General features: G+C 39.0%; 1 protein-coding gene across 2 annotated transcripts in view; it reads left to right on the top strand.

Moving 5' to 3' along the window:
* Nucleotides 1-7,141: 7,141 nt before the first annotated feature.
* Nucleotides 7,142-20,927, top strand: part of LOC120517687 (BAH and coiled-coil domain-containing protein 1-like) — an 89,912-nt gene continuing 76,126 nt past the window's right edge. For both annotated transcript variants that reach the window (XM_039740132.1, XM_039740131.1), the window contains exon 1: nucleotides 7,142-7,320. In XM_039740132.1, the coding sequence (XP_039596066.1) occupies nucleotides 7,149-7,320 (172 nt within the window). In that variant the 5' untranslated portion in view covers nucleotides 7,142-7,148. The remainder of the gene's footprint in view (nucleotides 7,321-20,927) is intronic.

Genomic DNA, 20,927 nt, shown 5'->3' with positions numbered 1-20,927 from the left:
AACAAACAGTGCCTTCTGTCTTGCTGACCTGCTGTGGAGTTTTTTTGTCTTTCTATGTGTCAGAAGTTCATGGGTGCCCCAGCATGCAGATAGGGATTTTCCACAAGGATGATGTAAGGCTGGGTGATTTTTTTGATTAAATCATTTAAGTCAAATTAATGTTTTAAAGTGATATTCATGCAAAAAAATCAGTTTTTTTTTATTACACAATGGTACAGTTAACCAGTTGAGCAAACACCCAAATTTGATGAGCTGGTCACGTGTGTAGAGTCAAAGCATATTAATGCAAAGAATTTGACAAGCAGTGCTTCTCATACGAACGAGCTCATTCCAAAGAAAGGCAGGCTGTAATGGCAAGTCAATGGTCTGGAATTGTAAGAATACGAAAGATTGGATGTCCAACAAACTAAAGTAAAAATTAAAGTCTGCAAAAAGACAGCAGCAGTTCAAAGTGGCAGCACATCCAGTTAATTTCATTACTTGGCATAGAAACACCCAACAGAATGGAACCAATGCAAGAAAGTATGGGACGAACATGGCACCCCTGTTTCAGCCTGCACTGATCAAGTCTTGCTCTTTTATATACTGCAGATCCAGTCAGGCAGCATGACTACGTTATATCTGTGGCTGAGAGAAAAGAAAACGCTAGAGATGTCCACTGGGCCTTCTTGCCTTGGCAGTGGAGGTTAGAAGACCAAGCAGGCTGCCTTTAACAAGCAGTCAGAAGGCTATCCGAGCATGCTGACATGAAGGACTCCTCTACAGCAGTCTCTCTCAACCTGTGGAAAATGTCACCTTGTCCATGAGAATCAGACAAATCCTGTATTTTAGCACTGTCATTCCCAATTTCCAGTCTGCAAACATTCTCCACTGTTTATAAGTTCAAACATTTCCATCTCCCAAACCCTACCTGGCTCTTTGATCGAGCTAATGTTAGTAAAACTCCAAGGGGACCCCCCCCCCAGTCCAATTTTAGTAATCAGAGCCCCTCAAAAATCTATAAAGTTTCACTAGGAATTGGTCCAAAGGTAACAAAGGATGAAAAATGCTGCTCTACAGGCGAGTCACTCCCGTGAGCTGGAGTTGTAGAGAATGAAGAAGCTGGATGGTGTGCTCTTCAAGCTAAACTGTTTGCTTGGGAAAAAAAAGGAAAACAAAAAGAGAAAGCCATCCTGTGGTGGTAGCAGAAGGCTTGTCTAAGTTATAGCGAAAGGCAGTGAGGGGTACAAGATAGAAAACTCTGTAGAGAAAACTGCAGAGTTTATGGAACATTGCGCTGTGTGATGTGAAAGGAAAGTGGAGGCAGCAGAGAAGAACGATGAGGGCTGCCAGTGTGAAACAAAATGTGCGGAGCAGACTGCATGGAAGGAGGTTTTGGTATATTGCACCTCTCCTCACTGATGGTAAAATATGAAATATATGTACTGTATCAAATGTTTTTGAATTTCTAATAAGGATACACTTGTATTTCAAGTTTACAATGTGTGACAATCTTCTCATTTTGTTCTTTTTCCCCATTAAGGGCAGATGATGATTTCTATTTTAAAATATTCAAATAAATTGTACATCTTTCATAAATTTAAAAAAAAATCTTTTTTTTTTTTTTTGGCCAAATTGCCCAACCCTAAGTTTACAGTGGTAAGGCTATTTTATTCTGCAGTGTACTCTACTATTGTACTTAGGTTTATGCATTTTAACAGATGTGTTCTCATTAGAATAAAGTTGTTAGACATTAAATAGGGGTTTGTGTCACGGCATTTTTATATATTTTTTTAAAACAAATCACTTTAGCCATCTTCAAACATAGAGACCATTGCCGGAGTTGTATGGGGAAACGTAATGTCTCTTCTCAAATACAAAAGACAATTCTCTCTTAAGTGAGCTTCATTAGAAGTTAATATACATAAAGACAGGATGACGGAGGGAAATTATACAAAAAATGAATAATTAAAGTATTAATGCCTCCAATCACGGGTTCTGTTTAAAAGCAGCAATGTTTTCTTGTCACTTGCTGCCTTACCTGAACGAGGCTATTGGAGGAATTGTATGTTTCTGTAATTGGTGCTGTTGTGTTTCTTTAATTAACAGAATTAGTGTAGTGCAATGATCTGCTTGATTTATGACTCCAATGCCAATATTTACTGTGCTTGAAAGATCATGAAAGGAAAAGACTGAAGGGATTTTAAGGATGTGAACAGAGTTTTGGAGCACCTGCCCCTCTGGAGCCATTCCTTATTAACTATCCCTCCAGACCTCTCAAAATTCATTACCTTCAACATTTCACACTAGTAGGAACCTGTGAGGTGTGTCCCCAATTACACTTCCAACAAATCTTTCCCCGTCTTTGATGTGCAATGGTTTTGTCTGTTGGCTCCTTCTCACTAGAATGTTAGTATGCATGTCACTGCCCAAGCTGTAATGTGCGGTGCTCCAGGGCTGCCAGGCCAGTAATCTCCTATTAGCATGTCGATATAAGATTACGATGAATCAAAGTTCTCACCCCGTTTCTGATTCTACCACAGGTTTTAAAATATCTTGAGCATTTTACCTCAAAATTGTCAACCAGTTCCATGACAGGTGCCTACCTGCTAATCCTCTGAGTGATGTTTAACAGAGGTTTGGAAACAATTGCCATTATGATTTTAAATTTAGAGGTTTAACTTTATAACAGATTGTGTACAATTCATTCGTGTATTAAACATTTCAAAAAGTATGATTAGGAGAGCTGAAAAAAAATCTGGTAGTAAGAATATTTGAAAACCAAGTGAAACAGTACAGTGGTGCACAGTATTCAGTGATACTACTTCACAGATCCAGTGTCCTGGGTTCGAATGTCAAGCCTGGCTGTTTTCTGAGTGGTAGTTTGCACATTCTCTGTGTTTCTGCAGATTTTCTTACAGATGCTCTACTTTTCCTCCCACATTCCTAAAGATGTGCTGTTCGGTTAACTGAGAATTCATATTGATCTTGTGTAGGTACAGGCCTGAGTGTAAAGAGCAATGGACTACCAGGCTGCTTGGGGTTGGTTTCTGCCTTGCACCCAATGTTGATGGGATGGGCAATTATAACCCTCTCATGTCCTCAACTGGATTAGGTGTGTTTGAGAATGTTATATCATATCATGTCATGTTATGCAGTACCATGCTTAGTCCTTTCTAACTCTATAATGTCATAATCAGTGGTGGAATGGAAACTTTTCCTCATACATTACTGTATCTCTCTAATTTTGCCACAAAATGTTAGCTCTCCTCACCTTTCATAATCCTTTGTTCCCATTGTAGTTTTAGGGATTACTTGTGCCTCAGATTTAGAAGAGATTGTATACCAGGGGCGATAATGCATTTCCTCTTGGCCCAAGGTCAGTCTGAAATTTGATGAGGTAATGCATTATCAAAATTTTTTTTTTTTTTTTGAAGTGACTTTAAAGATCAAACTGAAAATTCTGTAGTCACAGGAAAGAGTCTCCAAACCCAGAAAAATGCTAAGGAGAATTTGCCTAAACAGGAGTAAATTTACTTTTATTTGATTTTTTTCACACGTGGAGTAAAGCAGTAAACAGCATACCCAGAGTCCCCTAGTTCAGCTTATGTTGCTAATTGTAACAGTTACTGATATCAGGTTCATTCGTACCTCTTGGCTCAACGTGCTTCAGTGTGGGATTGAACACTTTGTACAGCAGGTACCACCTGATACCATTTGTGGTATTGTATTTTGTAGTAAATATTGCATGCCCATTATTTTTTTATGTTTACATATGCTGCGTAAGCTGAGGGCCTGTCTGAAATTAGGAACAGAGAGCTGTTTCGTGTAGCCATGAGAACGTGGCAGATGTTTTCTTGCATGTGGACAGACCATTGCAGTTGACTCACAAGTGTTACTTCCCTCTGATGAATCCCAGGGTCTTGTTCCCCTGTTCATTTCTTTCTAAATCCCTCTTTCTCTAATACACTTTTTAAATCAAGTCAAACCTTATCTCATGTAGCACCTTTCCACAGAGCATACCATCACAAAGAGGCTTTAAAAACATAGAAAAATATGATTTTAGGCAAAATGATTTAACTAAGAAATACATGGAAAAAGCACATTGAAAGGACCGCGCCTCAGAAAAATAAAACATTAACCCCAGATGTGCCAGTGCACATAGGTACCCAACTTGGAACTGGAGAATAACATCTTCTTTATAACTGCAAAGCTTCTTTTTTGCTGGGGCAAGCTTCAGGGGGAGTGTATCAATCCCCCATGGGCTCTGTGTGCTCATTCTCACCATTACTGTGGCAGCAAGTCTTTATTATCTTTGGCTCAGACATGACAATGACACAGAGGATGATAATTGTGGGTCTTCCTTTCTGACAAGTTCAAAAGTTTCATCCACACAATTAAGGGAATACCGACTTGGCCCCTTAAGAGGCGGCTGCAAAAAGATCATTGACCGAACAAGCCGTCAGGTGGAGGAGAAGCTGATTAGCCTCTTCAGACTTTGGTGCCTGACACACCTACTGCTTGCACAGCTATTTTCGTACTGTGCAAGTTTCTAATTCTTCATCAAAAATTGGGATAGTGGACATGTAAACCTAGTGTTATTTTTCATAACAGATTGCCTCTGATAAAAAAAAATTGGAGAGACTGGCCCCTGTTGGATGAATTACTTTTGTCTCTAAAATGTCCAAGAAGGAATGGGCAAATTACCTGGTTGGTCCTGGCAAAGTTTCAACTTTAGCGGATTACACTCCTCGGCCTCCCTGGGAAGGTCTATGCCAGGGTTCTGAAAAGGGGGATTCAGCTATTGTTTGAGTCTCCGAATCAGGAGGATCAATGTTCCAGCATTTTACCATCACAAGGACAAAGAAGGCTGATGGGTATTGGCTCAGTTAGTTTACATGTGTTTTGTGGACTTGGAAAAGGCCCTTGGGCTGTTCTATGGGGTCCATCTGCAACTGTAACAAAAATTTGGGTCTTGTTGCAGTAAGTCAGGCTTATTTGTCAGGGCTGGCATTTGTTGCCGATTCTGTTCATAATCTTTATAGACAGAATTTATTTTGCAGCCAAGGATTAGGGGGTGTCCAGTTCAGTGACTTCAGGGTCGCATCTTTACTTTTTGCGAATGATGATGTCTTGGTGGCTTCTTTGGACTGTGACCTTAGACAGGCACTGGATCGATTTTTAGACGACACCAACACACACCCAAACAATGATTGTTGAGGCTCTCTCATGTAAACATAAAAAGAACACAGGAATGCCATGGAGAAGGATTACACAAAACATTTTCAGATGTGCTTAATCCAGTTTTGGGTCACAAGGGGGTTTTGGGTTTCTACAAAGCAAAAGGCATGAAACAAAAATCTTATGATGATAAACATAATAAAAGTCTTTTTCCTTTATAGAAAGATCAGTTTTCATATATTAGTAATACTACATTTTGTATATTGACCAAAAACTGATGTGTTGTGCATGGTTTGTAGGAGCTTTCTGAATTAAACAGGTGAAATAAGTTTGGTTTTCATCCCACATCTCATGTTAGTTTAATTGATATCCCTGTATGAGTGAGTGTGAAATGATGCATCATCCTTGGATGCTTCCTGCGTTGCTGCTGAAGTAGTCTCCATGAATCTGAATTGGATTAAGCAGTTTTAGTAATGTATGGATGGTAACAAATATCACTAATGAACATTTATTTTATATAATCACTTTCACAGAGGAAAATGTCATTAGATGCTTTACAAAGCACCAAAGGAACACAATGCAGAGCCACAAGATAACAAACTTGTAATAGTAGGAGTAGTATCATTACATATATGGAGCAAAGTGAATTTCAAATTGCATGTTCAACTAGTGCAATTTCAGGATAATTTAAATAGATGACAAAACCTAAGTAAATAAACACAAGATAGAGTCTAAATATGTAAAAGTGAGTAGACCAAGAACAGGAGTGGACTGATGGTGAGAGCTGATCACTGGCCTTTTTGAGAGAGCTTCATTACAGGTGCTCCATGGAAGTCAGTTAGATAAGGAAGCAGGGGTGTTGCTAATCTGAAAAAAATGAAAGAAAAGTGGGATTTTTCAGGTGAGACCTGTCCGCCAACAGTACCTTAAGTCAGATCTGGTAGGAGCTATAAAGCAAGAAATATGTTCACCAATAGGTGTATGGTGAGGCTTTAGAATTTTGTGAAGGCCAGTATGTGAAATTCATTTTTACCTTATTAAAGTTTGACAATAATTTAGTAAGAGTTTGTTTTTAACTAGTCAATAAAACACTTGTTTAGATTTCCTTACTCATTTTCCTGCTAACACATCAAAGAAATAACTGTCAGTTTAACTCTGTGGCTGGGGAAAAAGTAAGAGCTTGTCAGTGCACCTCCGTTACACGTGCATTCTAGAAGCAGATGTATTTTATTCTGCAGTCCAGCTGTTTTCTATATCTGCACCGAAAAATCCCTGACAAGGAAAATCCCTTATTTTACTGAGGGCACGAAAGGGAGATTCCTACCCATCTAAAGTTAAATTTGCTTTGCTTCCTCTGCTTCAGGCCCACCTTGCTCTGGGCGGAACTGGTCCCAAATGTCACTCTGATTGGTGGAGGCAGTCAAAAAACAGTTTAATGTGTTGTGAGGGGAGAGCTACTGCTGAGCCCTGCTGAATGCTGGGAAGTTTAACTTGATCACTGAACTGGAATAACAGAAGAGTGCCTTAGGAAATATGCAAGGGCAGCTCTGAGGCACTGCACTGACACACAAACTCCAACCTGCAGCTGTGAATTTTTCTTTTAATTCCCACTATTGTACTGTGACATCAGTGCCTTTTGACAAGCATGGATTAAGCACATCTTGGTTAAATAAAATTCAGCACTACATTGCTGCAGTTATGTAGTATACCAGTGTTCTAGCCTGTGATGTCTTTTTTTTTTTTAAATCTCATGCTTGAGTATCATGAGGTTTCTATTAGTTAGATAGCAGCAATCCCCAACTCCACCCCTTTCCACCTGTCAGCATGGTAGGAGAGACTATGCCTGCTACTTCCAGGATAATTCCTTACTATGCAAATCAAAGAAGGATATAAGTTGATTTTTGAAAATAAATGAATCACTCCATGGTTGTGTCACTGTTCTCATCCTTCTCTCTTGTCTTGTCCTTCTGGAAATAGGTAGTGGACTAATGGGTAATTCTTCAGCCTCCTTCATGGGAACCTTCCTGGCCAGCAGTCTTGGATCACCTACTGCCCACCCACCACACCCATCAGGCTCTGCTTCTTCCCCTTCTGACCCTGCCTTCCGTGGGGGACCACATACTGGGACATCACAGATTTGGTTCCCCCATTCACATGATGGTAAGTGACACCTCTTTTTTTTTGCCTCATCATCCTTGTTAACACCTTCACTTTGTTTCCACATAGTGAGAACTTGTCAGACTACTGTTGTTTTTTTTTTTTTTTTTTTTTTTTGTTCTTAAAATTTTAGACTGGAATGAAAATAAATAGATGTTCTTTCTTTATTATGGGCCAGTGCTAACTTGAAATGAGTTTTGTATTTGATGTTAATCCCTTGCTGACTTCTGTCATTGGGCTTGCTCTTTTTCAGTAAAGCTTGTGCGATTCAGTTTTTGTTATCTTACTTGACTTGCAGAAAAGCCTAGTGGCTAACTTAGTACAGTGAAAACTCGATTATGCGTGAGGGGTCGGGACTGAGGCCATGACGGATAAGAGAAAAGACGAATAAAAGAACAGCTACTTTAAAAATGATATACAGTAGATTAGTTTAGCAAATAGTTGTAGTTATTAATAGAACAAAATTATATTAACAAAACTAGCAAAATACTCTCGCTTCGCAGTGGAGAAGTCGTGTGTTAAAGAAGTTATGAAAAAGAAAAGGAAACATTTTAAAAATAACGTAACATGATTGTCAATGTAGTTGTTTTGTGACTGTTATGAGTGGTGCTGTCATCAAGGATTTGATTATCATTATTTCTTTCATTCAGGTTCGTATTTTGAGGATGTGTTGTGTTCAAGTTATATTTCGTGTTTGTTAACCGTTGTAAAGATAAGAGGTTTCATTCATCGAAGTGTTCACTACCCAAATCGCTATGCGAGTATTTAGCGGCAGCATCTCTATTAAGTTGTGGATTTGCCTGTGAGTATTTAGCGACAGTGTGTCTATTAACTTGTAGATTTTTCTGCGAGTATTTGGCGGCAGCGTCACAAAGTTGTTTTCGTCTTGCTGCATCAGAAAATGTACCACAACGTCTGACACGCCTCCTTTTTAGTGTTTTCTCACAGCTTGGATTGCTTCTGTTATAATCGGTTTGAGTCTACACACATAAATATATCTCTACATACATATCTACATATATACACATATACATATACCTGTATACACACACCTATCTGCATTATATATATATATATATATATATATATATATATAGCTGATTACCCATTTTCTTTGGTCACCGAGTGCAAGGGGAAAAAAAATAAAATGTAGCCTATAAGTTATTAAACAGTAAAACATTAACGTTTTAAGAAGTAAAGATACATTGAGCACTACTGGAGTGGTTTCGGGTAAACTACATTTTAAAGACGGTGTAACACAATAGGTAACTAGTACTAACAGCAGCTAAAATGTATATGGATCATCTCTCGGTAGTTGATCCCTTTTGAAAGGTGCTACACGACAGCTGTGGTATAGAAATTTTTCTATGTGAACGTCCAAATTTATGCCGTTGGTAATGTGCCTTACCAGCATTACCAGCAATTAAAGAAAATTAGTTGTGTGTCGTCTGCAGTGTTAAGAGAGAGAGGCTTTAGTTTGGGATAAAAGTAAAAAAGGTGTAAAGAAAGGAAACTTGCCTTTTTCTTTTATATAGATTGTAGAGAGACGTCTTCGCTGATGATATGAGCGCCTTTTGGGGAGCGTCGCGGCAGGTCTCGTGTAGATTGGAGAGACGGCCCTGCCATTAACTGGCCGGGATGGCACTGTCGGTCCTCAACTCCTGTGTGTGTCTTCATAATCCGACCTGACGACCTCATAATCGTATACGTGCAAAAGAAAGTGCGCAGCGCCTTAATATTAGTTTGCTGCGGTCTAGAAATGGGATCCCATGTTTGCAGTTGTCTGGGCTATAGCTCAGGGGAAGGATGAAAAAATTAAAAGTGTTTCACTTAAGGCAGAAGCGCTGTCAGCGTCTCAAAGGCCGGCACAGCTACGAGCGTGCTCACCGGCTGCTCGACGTTTATAGTATTTTTGCAGTGCAGAAGACCCCACTTTTTGCAGACACGTTCACGTGATCAAAAGTCTTCTCGCTCTTTAGAGGTCTTGCTTGCTCTCTGCATACTGCGTTCATAGTCCGTTCACGTGAGCCGCTCGGAGTACATGCATCGAAGCTTCTGAGCTGTGCCTGTGCTATCTCGTGCGATCTTGCGATGTCCACTGTCAAACACCACTCTGACCATCTCATCTTTGTCTGAATATTTAGTGGCAGAGTGTTTCTATTGGATTGCCGCTGATGGACGGCCTTATATGGGCAGGCATTCAATTACGTGGGAGGCGTGATGATGCAAGACAAAAGACGCAACTCCGTCTCACACGGCGACTGAACTGCCCGCCATGGCCGTATACAGTATACGAAAGTAGGTTCCAGTTATGACCGTTACGCATAGAATTTCGAAATTAAACATACCTAACTTTTGTAAGTAAGGAATGAGCCTGCCAAATTTCAGCCTTCCACCTACACGGGAAGTTGGAGAATTAGTGATGAGTGAGTGAGTGAGTGAGTGAGTGAGGGCTTTGCCTTTTATTAGTATAGATATAATATAGTTTTAACAAAGTTAATTCATTCATACTGTCTAATATTGTGACGACCAGCATAATAAGCAAATACAACTCAAAGGTACTAGAGTTTTCTGTGTTTTACTTGGAGTCTCTGTTCTGTAAAAGAAAATGGTGCCATTATCCGGGCTACAGAGCATACCTCCAAAACAAAAACAAGAAAGCTTTCCCTACCAATCAGTTTATCTCCTGCTACTTACATTCTTTTTTTTTCTCTCTACTTCAAACACTCCTGCCGATTTGTCTCTTGACTCCCTACTCAAAACTCCTTTCTGACATACCTTCCTTTTTCTTCTAACATCTCTTGTCACTCATCTCCTGAGCTTGTGGAACAGAAGCCCATCACCCAGTCCCATCACTTGCAGCGTTCTTTATACATTTTTCCTCCCATTCTAGCGCATCACAAGCTGCCTTCACGTCATGATATTTTAACAAAACATAATATAACAGAATTAAAAAAAAAATTTCAATACAGAAGAACATTAACGTTGATACATAATAACATTACCATCAGTGGTTTCCATTTTCGACATATTTATCAATTTTGTCGGCATCACACTTTATATTGTTCACTGTTCTTCCTACTCTGTAAATTGATACTTGATACACTTTCTCCATTTCGTAAATGTTTAATAATTTCCATTTTTGCGACAATTCCAACACCACAAACATACATTTATAGTCCATAACAATGTATAGTAGATTAATTACAACAAAAGAGAAAAGTTACTAAACACTTAAAACTGAAGGTACATAACTGACACTGTGGTGCTGGGAAGAAGAACACTATGCACAAGCACAAGAGAAAGTTGTTTCAATGTGCAAAACTCTCAGTGTATTGCGCAGCAGTAGTAGTACAGTAATAGGTAGGCGCTGGAGTGTGCAGTGGGTTTTTTGTTTGGCCCTGACAGTTAATCGAGTGAGAGATAATTGAGGTTTTACTGTACTTTTTGAACTGTACTGAACTGATTCAGTCCACACATTTGGTTCAGTGCATTACTCTGAGGGAATTTGAACAAGTACTGGTATTCACACTGTACAAAAATGAAAACCAATCTGCCATTTGGATTTGTATATTGCTTTGGATGAAGCTGTCATGTTAATAAATACATTTAAAGTAATGTACTGACAAGTGACCTTGGCCATTAATATATAGCAGATATCTTAAGAAGTGTGGATGAGGAGCTAAAGTGCTACTATAGAAGCAGGATGGTCATCTGTTCAGTCTATAGCAAGATACTTCATCTTCCTGTGCTCTGGCTGTGAAATTATACAAAATTGACAATTACCATTGTACCATGGTAATGTGCAAGTTACTTTGGATAAATGTTTAATCACTGACCAGTGTTTCCTAAAGAAAGACATATTATTTATTGTCATTTGCTGCCATTATATAAATTATCAAGCAGCCACTTTATAAAAAAGGTGACACAGAAAACAACATATTTCAGGAAAATTAAATCATTTTTGTTCAAAAAGACATAGATTTGTTCTTAATTTATTATGATAAAGTAAAGCAAATCCTTCTGGGCGTTTTTTAGATTAATATAATTAATGTAAAAACAAGAATACAACACACTTCATTATGCTTGGAGTCCAGTTGTAGGTGGGAATTAGCTTGTGATTAAATAATTAGTTAAAAAAGAAACAGGCAGGCACTGGAGTCCCTGGGGATTCGGCTTTGGAATCCCCATTAAAGACATTTGATTTTGGTTTTCTTATTGATTATACAAAAAAAAACCAGATGCAATAAAAAGCAATCAATTCATATGGCATGCTACATTACATGTATTTAAAAGTTACTTTTTTCTATAGTGACTTGCTAATTATTCGTTTTTAAAGGCCAATTTCATGGCAGTTATACAAATGCTAAGTTCCACTGTCTGTATTTGAAAGTCCAAGTGAGCAAGGTGTTGACATAAATAAACTACAAGGCTCAAATGTACATTAATTAATTATCTAGTACACAAAAACATAAATAAAACTTTATCTGCATATGGAAAAATGTTACAACTAAGTAATAGATCATCAGACCATGATAGAATTTTTCTGATGAGGTGTTTCTTCAATGCTTTTTGAAAACTAAACTTAATGTTAGCTTTTCTGGTTGTGATGAGGAAAGTAATACAGCAGAATTGGTGTGAAAACATTTGCAGTCCAGTAGCAGTGACACCATTGCACATTTAAAAGAGTCTGAGCACAGAGGCCTGGTTGATCTATAAAGAGGGAGGGAGGGACCAATGCTCCAGTTACACGGGCCTGGTTTATTGTGGTTAGGAGACCCCTTTTAACCATAGCAGGCATTGTAGAGCGGATGCCTACTCCTTTTGAATGTTATGGCACTGCCTCTGTTTTGCCATTGCTCCTTACCTGCCAGAGAATAGAAACAGCTTTTCAGTGATTGGATGAAAAAAAAAAAAAGAAACCTGTTAACTGAGACATTTTTGGTAGTTGTATGCTTTCATCCAACTGCTGAAAGGAATTGGCTGTTTACACAGTTAGATTATTTGTTGTCACTTAATGAACATCTCTAAAATAAAAAAGATCCATTCAGGCATGCAGAATTGTTCTCGTCAGTTGGTTTATTTTACAGAGTATGTCTCAAATTCCATAGGCTGGATTTATTTGTACTTTCACATCTATCTATCCCGTTGAAGATGGCACAGCAGGGGTTAACCAGTCTCTCTCTCTCTCTCTCTCTCTCTCTCTCTCTCTCTAAGCTGCTGGCAGCTGCCATGGAGAACAGTAATTGTTGTTGGCAGCTGCACAGTAGGGCTTTGCTATTGGCACTCAGCGCCACTGTAACTCAATGACTGAACAAATCTGCTGCTTGTGACTGAGCAAGAGAGTGAGAGAGAGAGAGTGAGAGAGAGAACATAAAGAAGAGAGAAAGAACATGAAAGGTAGAGAAGAGGAGATAACAAGAAGAATGTGCAAGCATGAGCGTGAGTGTGGTAGAATCAGCATGAATGAGAGGAAAAAGTGGTACATCAGATAATCTGACTTGTGTTCTCTATTAAAGAAAATGTATTTTAATACACCCTTGTTTATCATGATTCTGGAGAGTGCCATGTTTGTTGGACTGTACTCTATACATGTGACAATACTACTGCAATCACAACTAACTGCTACTACTGTACTACTACTGCTTAACCTGCCAGTACCCCAGTTGTACAAATACAGAAGAGTGGTGTAAGTAAATACTTTATTTAGTGTTACTCAATATACCTTGTTAATTAATTAGCTTAACAACCACATTGCGGCTTTATTGTCGTACCATCCATACACAGTATTGCAGCATACAGTGGCACAAAATAACATTCTCCAGAACCATTGTGCAACATATACCTAAACACAGGGCAAGTGGAAGAGAACTATACCATGCTATGCTATACTACAGTATACCTGAAGAAGTGTATCAAGGTTTGAGAAAGTAAGAGGTGGAGGCAGAGTAAAAGTGGTTCTGAGCATATGCGAGAGAATGTAAGACCTGCATGTACTACCACATGATTTTAGAGACAACAGAGATGTTAGAAGAACACAAGAAAGTGTGAAAAAGAGCAGCAATGATAGGAGAAAACTGGGATGATCTGGGAGCAGAAATGTCCCAGAAAGAACTGTTGAGAAAATGTTAATAGGATTGAAAAGAATGCAGATAAGCATAAAAGAGTTTGTAAGGTGAAATATGAATGCATGAAGGAGCAGAAAAGATTGAGGCAAAAATAATGAGACAGCTTGAATGGGTTTGAGAAGAACACAATAATATGAAAGTAATGCATGAAACACTAAGGAAAAACTGGAAGTGAGCAAAGGAGGAGGATGAAGAGGAAGTATTGAAAGTCAACAGTGGTAAGGCATGGATGAGAAGGTGAAAAGTGGACAAAAAAGCAAGAGTCATAATAAGCAAGTGAAAAATAAATTTGTGTTAAGGAATAAAGTGGGGAAGCACTGAAAGAAAGACCTGGAGAGAACCAGTGAGAAAATGTGAATCTGCATGAGAAGAACAAGACACAGTGAAAAAGGGGAAGCACAGAAGACACAGCAAGAGTTTGATTGGGAGAGAGTGTCACTGCGAATGCCAAAATGAATGAATTGGGAAGAGTGTTAAAAAGACAACTTATGAAGTAATGTACAAAAATGTGAAGGGAACAAAAGGCTAGGAATAAGTGATGCTTCCTCTCTCACCTATTTTCTCTCAAAGTAAAGAACTAATGAATGGTGATAAACAGATGGGCTGATAGCCGCCCCCTCTTTATCTTGCCTCCCTCTGTCTGCACCTAACTGAATTCATTCACTGTTAATAAATGCACCTCCAGATTTTAGATGCTGGGTTAAAACAGCTTCCTGGGATTGTTTTTTTTTTAATTATTTTAACCTTTGCTTTTTTTAGCTACAAAAGTAAACTTGTGAATTACCTTAAAATTAGGCCTTAGAGGAGCCTGCCCCTTTAATCTGTTGCGGTGAGCTGTAATAACATATTGTACATATCTAGTGCTTCATGTGGGTGCAAGAAGCTGGTGGCTAATGGTTTTGCACTGGACAAAAGGGTGCCGATAGGTACAAGTTGATGATGATGATGATTTTCCCTAAATAATATGAAGTCCCTTCATGAAATGTAATCTAGAGACCAGATGAGACTAAAAGGTGCATGCATAACACACACCATAAATTTCTAAACTGTGTTTTCATGATGAGGTGAAGGTGAACGTTACTGAGGTCATTGTCTATTTTGCCTTCTGTTTTCTCAGCTCCCATTACAGTGAAGCAGGAGGTATGTGCTATTTTTAAGGCAGTGATTTGTAAATCTCAAGACTGCAGGCTCAGTCACCTCCATTTACTAACATAACTAGTAACTTCACCTGCTAGTCCCTCTCTTGTTGAATAATGGGATCAGTCATAATATGTGCTTATGATATTCAAGTCATGTTGCTTCAAAGAGTTAGAAAAGACAAGTAAGTGAAGTAAAAATTCATCATGCTTGAATACAAAACTGACCAATCCATACCCAACTATACCACAAAAAATTGGGTGTTCATCCCCTCTTGTACATTTCATGATTGCAGCATGCAACAGGTCTCCATGGTTATTCAAACCCACCTATCTTCCTCCCAAGACTACAATTCACTAAGCAGGAAATTAATGTGCCCTCAGTTTCAACTGCCCCATGACAGAAGACCAGCTCTCCAGCTCGAGATATAATATATGACCTGCTGCTTAGGCTGTCATGACAAGAATCATGAATGTTTTAAAAATAATAACATTTGCTGCCCAGAATGTAGCATGGAAAGAGTTTATATGCAAAGATTGCATGTTTAAAAAAAGGGATCATCACAGGTGCGTACCTAAAGGCTCCACAACAACACATCCATCCACCTTTGTTTCTAGTCCTTAGAGGGCATCAGCATCAGCTCAAAGAAAGAGCAGGAAATCACGCTGCATGGGATATCCTCCATCTCAATCCACCTGACAACAAACAATAAATAAGAACTTAAGTACTTGTTTCCAAATTAATCAAAATATAATAATAATCTATATATATAATTCACTAAGTCCTTGGCAAGCAAGACGCACGCAAGACAGAGCCACGCCCGCCAACTCACAGAGACCCGCTCACCAATGCTAAGACCATGGGATATGACGACAACTCACAGAGTCATGCCCTCCGACAACACAGAGCCACGCCCACCAACTCTAAGACCATGGGATACGACGACAACTCACAGAGCCCCGCCCACCAACAATTCACTAACCAGCCGACCATGGCACACGCACGACAGAGCCATGGCCGCCAAACAATTCGTGCGAGAGTGAAAGCATTTGCCAAGAATGTTTTCATTAATCAAGAACGAAAGTCAGAGGTTCGAAGACGGTCACATACCGTCGTAGTTCCGACCATAAACGATACCGACTGGTGATCAGCCAACCGGGTAACCAAAGTCTTTTGGTTCGCGGGGTGTACGGTTGCAAAGTTGAAACTTAAAGGAATTGACGGAAGGGCACCGCCAGGTGTGGAGCCTTTCGCTTAATTTGACTCAACACGGGAAACCTCACCCGGCCCGGACATGGAGATGATTGACAGATTGAAAGTTCTTTCTCGATTCTGTGGGTGGTGGTGCATGGCCGTTCTTAGTTGGTGGAGTGATTTGGCTGGTTAATTCCAAAAATGAACGAGACTCCCACCTGCTAAATAGTTATGCGACCCAAGAGCGGTGAGCATCCAAATTCTTAGAGGGACAAGTGGCTTTCAGCCACGTGAGATTGAGCATTAACAGGTCTGTGATGCCCTTGTATGTATGGTACTGCATGCGCGCTACACTGAATGGATCAACGTGTGTCTACCCGGCGCCGAGAGGCGTGGGTAAGCCATTGAACCCCATTCGTGATGGAGACCCGGGCTTGCAATTGTTCCCCACGAACGAGGAATTCCCAGTACGTGCGGGTCTTACACTTGCACTGATTACATCCCTGCCCTTTGTACACACAACCCCGCTAGAACCATGGTCAGGTGACTTGGTGGATTATATATAGGAGAGCAGCCGGAACCGGAAAGAACAATGAAAAGTCAACGTGGCTCAGAGGTGCATGTGAACTGTACCACAGACAAAAGCGACTGAGGCGGTGTTTGGAAAATGAACAGTCAACGTGACTCACAGGTGCATGAGGACTGTACACAGATGAAAGCGACTCAGGTAAGGAGTTGGGGCGAGCACATGAGCAGGCAGTGCGTACTGAACGAGCTATGGGACAGTGCTTCCCGATTCATTTTACCCTCGCACCCCCTTGGTTTGAGAAGAAGTATGAAAAAATATGAGGTTAACTCAGAAAAACAGATTAACAATTGAAGCTTTATGAATAATGGATGCTTTATTCTCCATCAATAATTGTTTTGGTAAAGCCTTACTCAGTGTAACCCTCCTTCCATTTTCTAATTTTCTCGCGACTAGCCATGATTAAATGAACAGTAAAAAAGTAAGAGTGAAGCGACGGTGACTTATTGAGGCGGGCAGATGAGAGCACAATAGTACGCGGGCTCGATGTAGTGCGCGTCAAGTCGATCTAAAATGCACGGTCAGATTCGAAAAAATCTGATCTTTTGAAAAAGATCTTTTCAAGTTCTATTTCGATATAAGTAGGTTCTATTTAGTCGACAAAAATATTTTTGGTAGGAATGTAAATTGAATTTAGCCTTTGAATTTCTATGGTGAAGAAAAACTTATGCAATGATGACTAAATTCAACTTACATTCCTACTAAAGATATTTCTGTCGACTAAATAAAACTTACTTATATTTAAAATTTAAATAGAACTTGAACAGATAAGAGAGTTCATAATACCCACACAGCACTAAGTGCGCGTAAGAGCGGAAGTCATCCGTTTTAACAAGCAGCGTATTGCACTGATACGAAATAGCCTGCCTATTTAATTATTTAGGAATGGATAGATAAATTAAGAATTTGTACAAATAATGTTTTTCATTTTTCGTATGTTGGTTCGTAGCGTGCATTGTTGCAATGTTACTTTTCTTGGTGGTTTATTAAATTACGGATTTTTCAAATGTTCACTTTTTCCCCTGTGCTTAAAAATCATTAACAAAGCGGTGTGATTATGTGGCGTATGCTACGCCGCGGGGTGGCTAGTAATAATATATATTTCATTTATATAGCATTTCACAAATATTCAAATGTGTACAAAAGAAATAGCACAGAAAAATGTCAAATTAGGGATTAACACTGGATATAAACTAATATCAAACATTAAATAATTAAAATAAATTATTAATAAATAAAACAAAGTTCTGAATTTTAATAAGAAACAAAAAGCAGGAATAAAAAATACAAAAGCACAAAATGCTAGAAACCAATCCATGAGCAAATAGCATAATTTGTGTAAGTTTACATGTAAGGATTTCAATGTAGAAATTAAATTGTCCACAACAATGAGTGTCTAGCAAAGAGGGCTTAACTGAGGTCAACAAGGCATACAATACAACATAAAAAGTGATCTTAATTATACTGTACCGTTATTACTGTATTTCTTCTGCTGCTACAGTTACTTATGATATTATCACTGGTAATGTTAATGAGAAGAAAATACTTCCCTTGTACAAATAACTACAATTGTAATAGTACCATGCATAATAATTTGATACAGCACTTATAAGGCTTGCACAGAAGCTGCACACTGTCTCTCTAGGTCAAGGCTGTAGAGCCCATCATAGTAGCAACAGCAGACGCTGCCTAGTAACCAACTTCAGCTGACACTCCCTCATTCTTAGCACCGTCTATTTGTACTGAAGGAAGAAAACCCCTGAACACATGGACAAGTATACCCATACACACATTTGGCGTGAAGTTTCACTGCTACAAAATATTTTTTGAAATTATTCAAATGTCTATCCATCTGCTACTTTTTCTTGTATTTCATTTATCTTGCAATATACATTGTGAGGTTGTGTTGCTTCACTTTATAAAGCATGATGTGGTGACACTTATCATAAAATGTACCTTATCAAATAAGGATTAGGACTGATTTGTGCTAATATTTTTTCAATACTGATATTAATGTAAAAAACATTACTACTAAAAGAATACAAATAACAATCTCAAACTTGCTTAATCCCAACTCACGTTCACAGGGAGCCTTACGGCCATCTCACATTACGCAGTATTGTAGCCTTCATTTACATAATCTTAGTGATTCAGAGGCAGTTGGCAGCACACTGCAGTGAAGTTTGTCCTGTAATGTGACATACCCAACAAACCACCCCAATGATTCCACTTCTCGCACTGATAAAATCAGTTTTGTTGTTATTCAGAAGGGTAGCCTCTGTGTTCATGAGAGCTGACAACAAATGAGCACTCAGCCAGAAGTACAAAGTAATACGCAGAATGCAGCAACAAGGAATAAGGAACGTGGGTGTTTTCACATCAAAAACCGAAGAGAAGTTTTTCTGTTTGATATCTCATGTTTTATGTACCACGACAGAATGGGGAAAAAAACTACAGAGATTGTAGCTGGACTTGCTGTACCTCTAAACCTTTAGTACAGCACCAGCTCCATCAGGCAGCATGTCATTGGCAGTCACTAAATGCTTAGCTGTACTTTAAGGATGGCACTCAAGTCACTAAATGTCTTGCCCTGCGATTTTTTAGTTGTTTAAATTGACATGATCTGGCGAAAAGTTTGGCAACTGCGGTTGGCAAGTCTTGTATTTCCAATGATTAGAAGTTAGACCCTGGCTTTAGTCTATCTTGGCAGCACTAGGTGCAAGGCAGGGACCATCTGAGAAGACACTCTTAATTACAACAACATGGAGCCAATTAAAGTTAGCAATCAACCTGACAAGCGTATCATGGACTGTAGAAGAAACCCCAGACTACCCAGAGAAAAGCTCAAGAAAACATGGAGAGAATGTGCAGAGTCCACACAGGCAGCAATCAGATTTGGAATTCGATCCTGGGACACTAGATCCTTGAGAAGGCAGTGGTAACCACTCCTCCCCGATAGCACCCTACAGAAATAGCCAATCACATAATAATAATAATATTTACTGCATATATAACACTGATTTGTATTAACAGCTGTTCTATTTATGCCACTGTTAATAATACTGTGACTAGCTGTAAATCGGTCGCCATTATTCTCTGAATGTTGAAAAAGCTCTGCCTCCCCAGGGTCTCATCTGTTGGTTATTATTAATAGTAATATTGCCTATCATAATAAAGTAGTATCAATAGTAACACGCCTGTTACCAGTGCTGATACAGTCCTCATTATAGCTTCTAATAACAATTCATAGCTATACTCTAGTGCCATTGCTCTCATTATTTTACTGATAATAATGATTCTTGAAATACATTTGTTATTAATATTAATAATACAAACCAGCAGTATTACCTTTACTACAGCTACTAGTGATACTGCAATTGCTGCTGCTAATAATCTGCATTCCACATAATTTCATATAGCTGATTAAGTACATAATCAAATCAAGCATATTTATGATATATCAGTTTGATCTTGAGGATAATTGCATATTTTGTATTTTGCATAAAAAACATATTAGGAAAATGGGACTAGCAATTACTCTAATTACCCACTTTAGACTTGCATAATATGCTTTCGGTATGATTTCACACCTGATCCAACAGAGAGAGAAGCTTCTTCATCTCCGCCCCCCAAACTCCAAAAGCTCCTTGCTGGGCTGCTGCCTGTGGCCTACCCTGTCAGGCATACAGACGCTACTGCTTTCACTTCCTCAGTATGAAGATGACGCTCTTCAGAAAGCAGATGTATTGAGGTGCCGCCTCGAGAGTCCAGCTGTACAACTGAGCAGAATGATTCTGTAGGCCGTCTCCAACGGATGTTCACATGTATATCAACTCCCTTCACAGTCCTTTTGATTGTTGCCACTTTTACTTTATACGTTGGTCTCTTTCTCACACGGCTGGTGGTAATCTAAAAAGATATGAGGAGTTGTTAACTATTGGACCACATTTTCGTGTGTCAGAAACAACATTTGTGCCTGTTTTTTAATGTGTAAACTCTTTTTTAAACATTATCAAAAAAGAAAAACCAGTACTGTATTTCTCAGATTGATGTCACACTATGCCTCTTCTCTACAGACATTATACCATGAAATTTCTGAAATATCTGGTCCTACTTTCTTTCATAAATGAATAGTGCAACGATCAGCACTGCAGCCTGATGGAACTATCATCCTGGGTTCAAAGCTTGCACAAAGCTTTTCTTTTTTTTTTTAAAACTACTCTCTGGCCCATTTCAGTTGGGTACATTAGCCCTGTGATCCTGAACTGGATTAGGCAAATCTGAAATGGTTTTGCCGTTTTCTTAGTGGGAACTGCTGAAGTAGCCGCTCTCCTGTATGGTCGTTATAACCCATTGTGTGAGCTTTGTGTTTCAGATGAGCTTTCACATCCTTGTCTAACTTTGTCAATTTGATTAGTTTGATTAAGCTTGCCTTTCAATTTGAAATCAGTTATCCTAGCACAGGAAATAATGTAAGTGACAACAGTCGCTTGTGAGGTGCACACGGGTAGACATCAGTCATGTGCTTGAAAACATTTTATTTTCTTGAGTAATTGGGGTTCTTT

This window comes from Polypterus senegalus, chromosome 17 (genome assembly GCF_016835505.1).
Source record: "Polypterus senegalus isolate Bchr_013 chromosome 17, ASM1683550v1, whole genome shotgun sequence".
NCBI classification, from domain to species: Eukaryota; Metazoa; Chordata; class Cladistia; order Polypteriformes; family Polypteridae; genus Polypterus; species Polypterus senegalus.
This window is presented reverse-complemented; position numbering and strand designations above follow the sequence as displayed.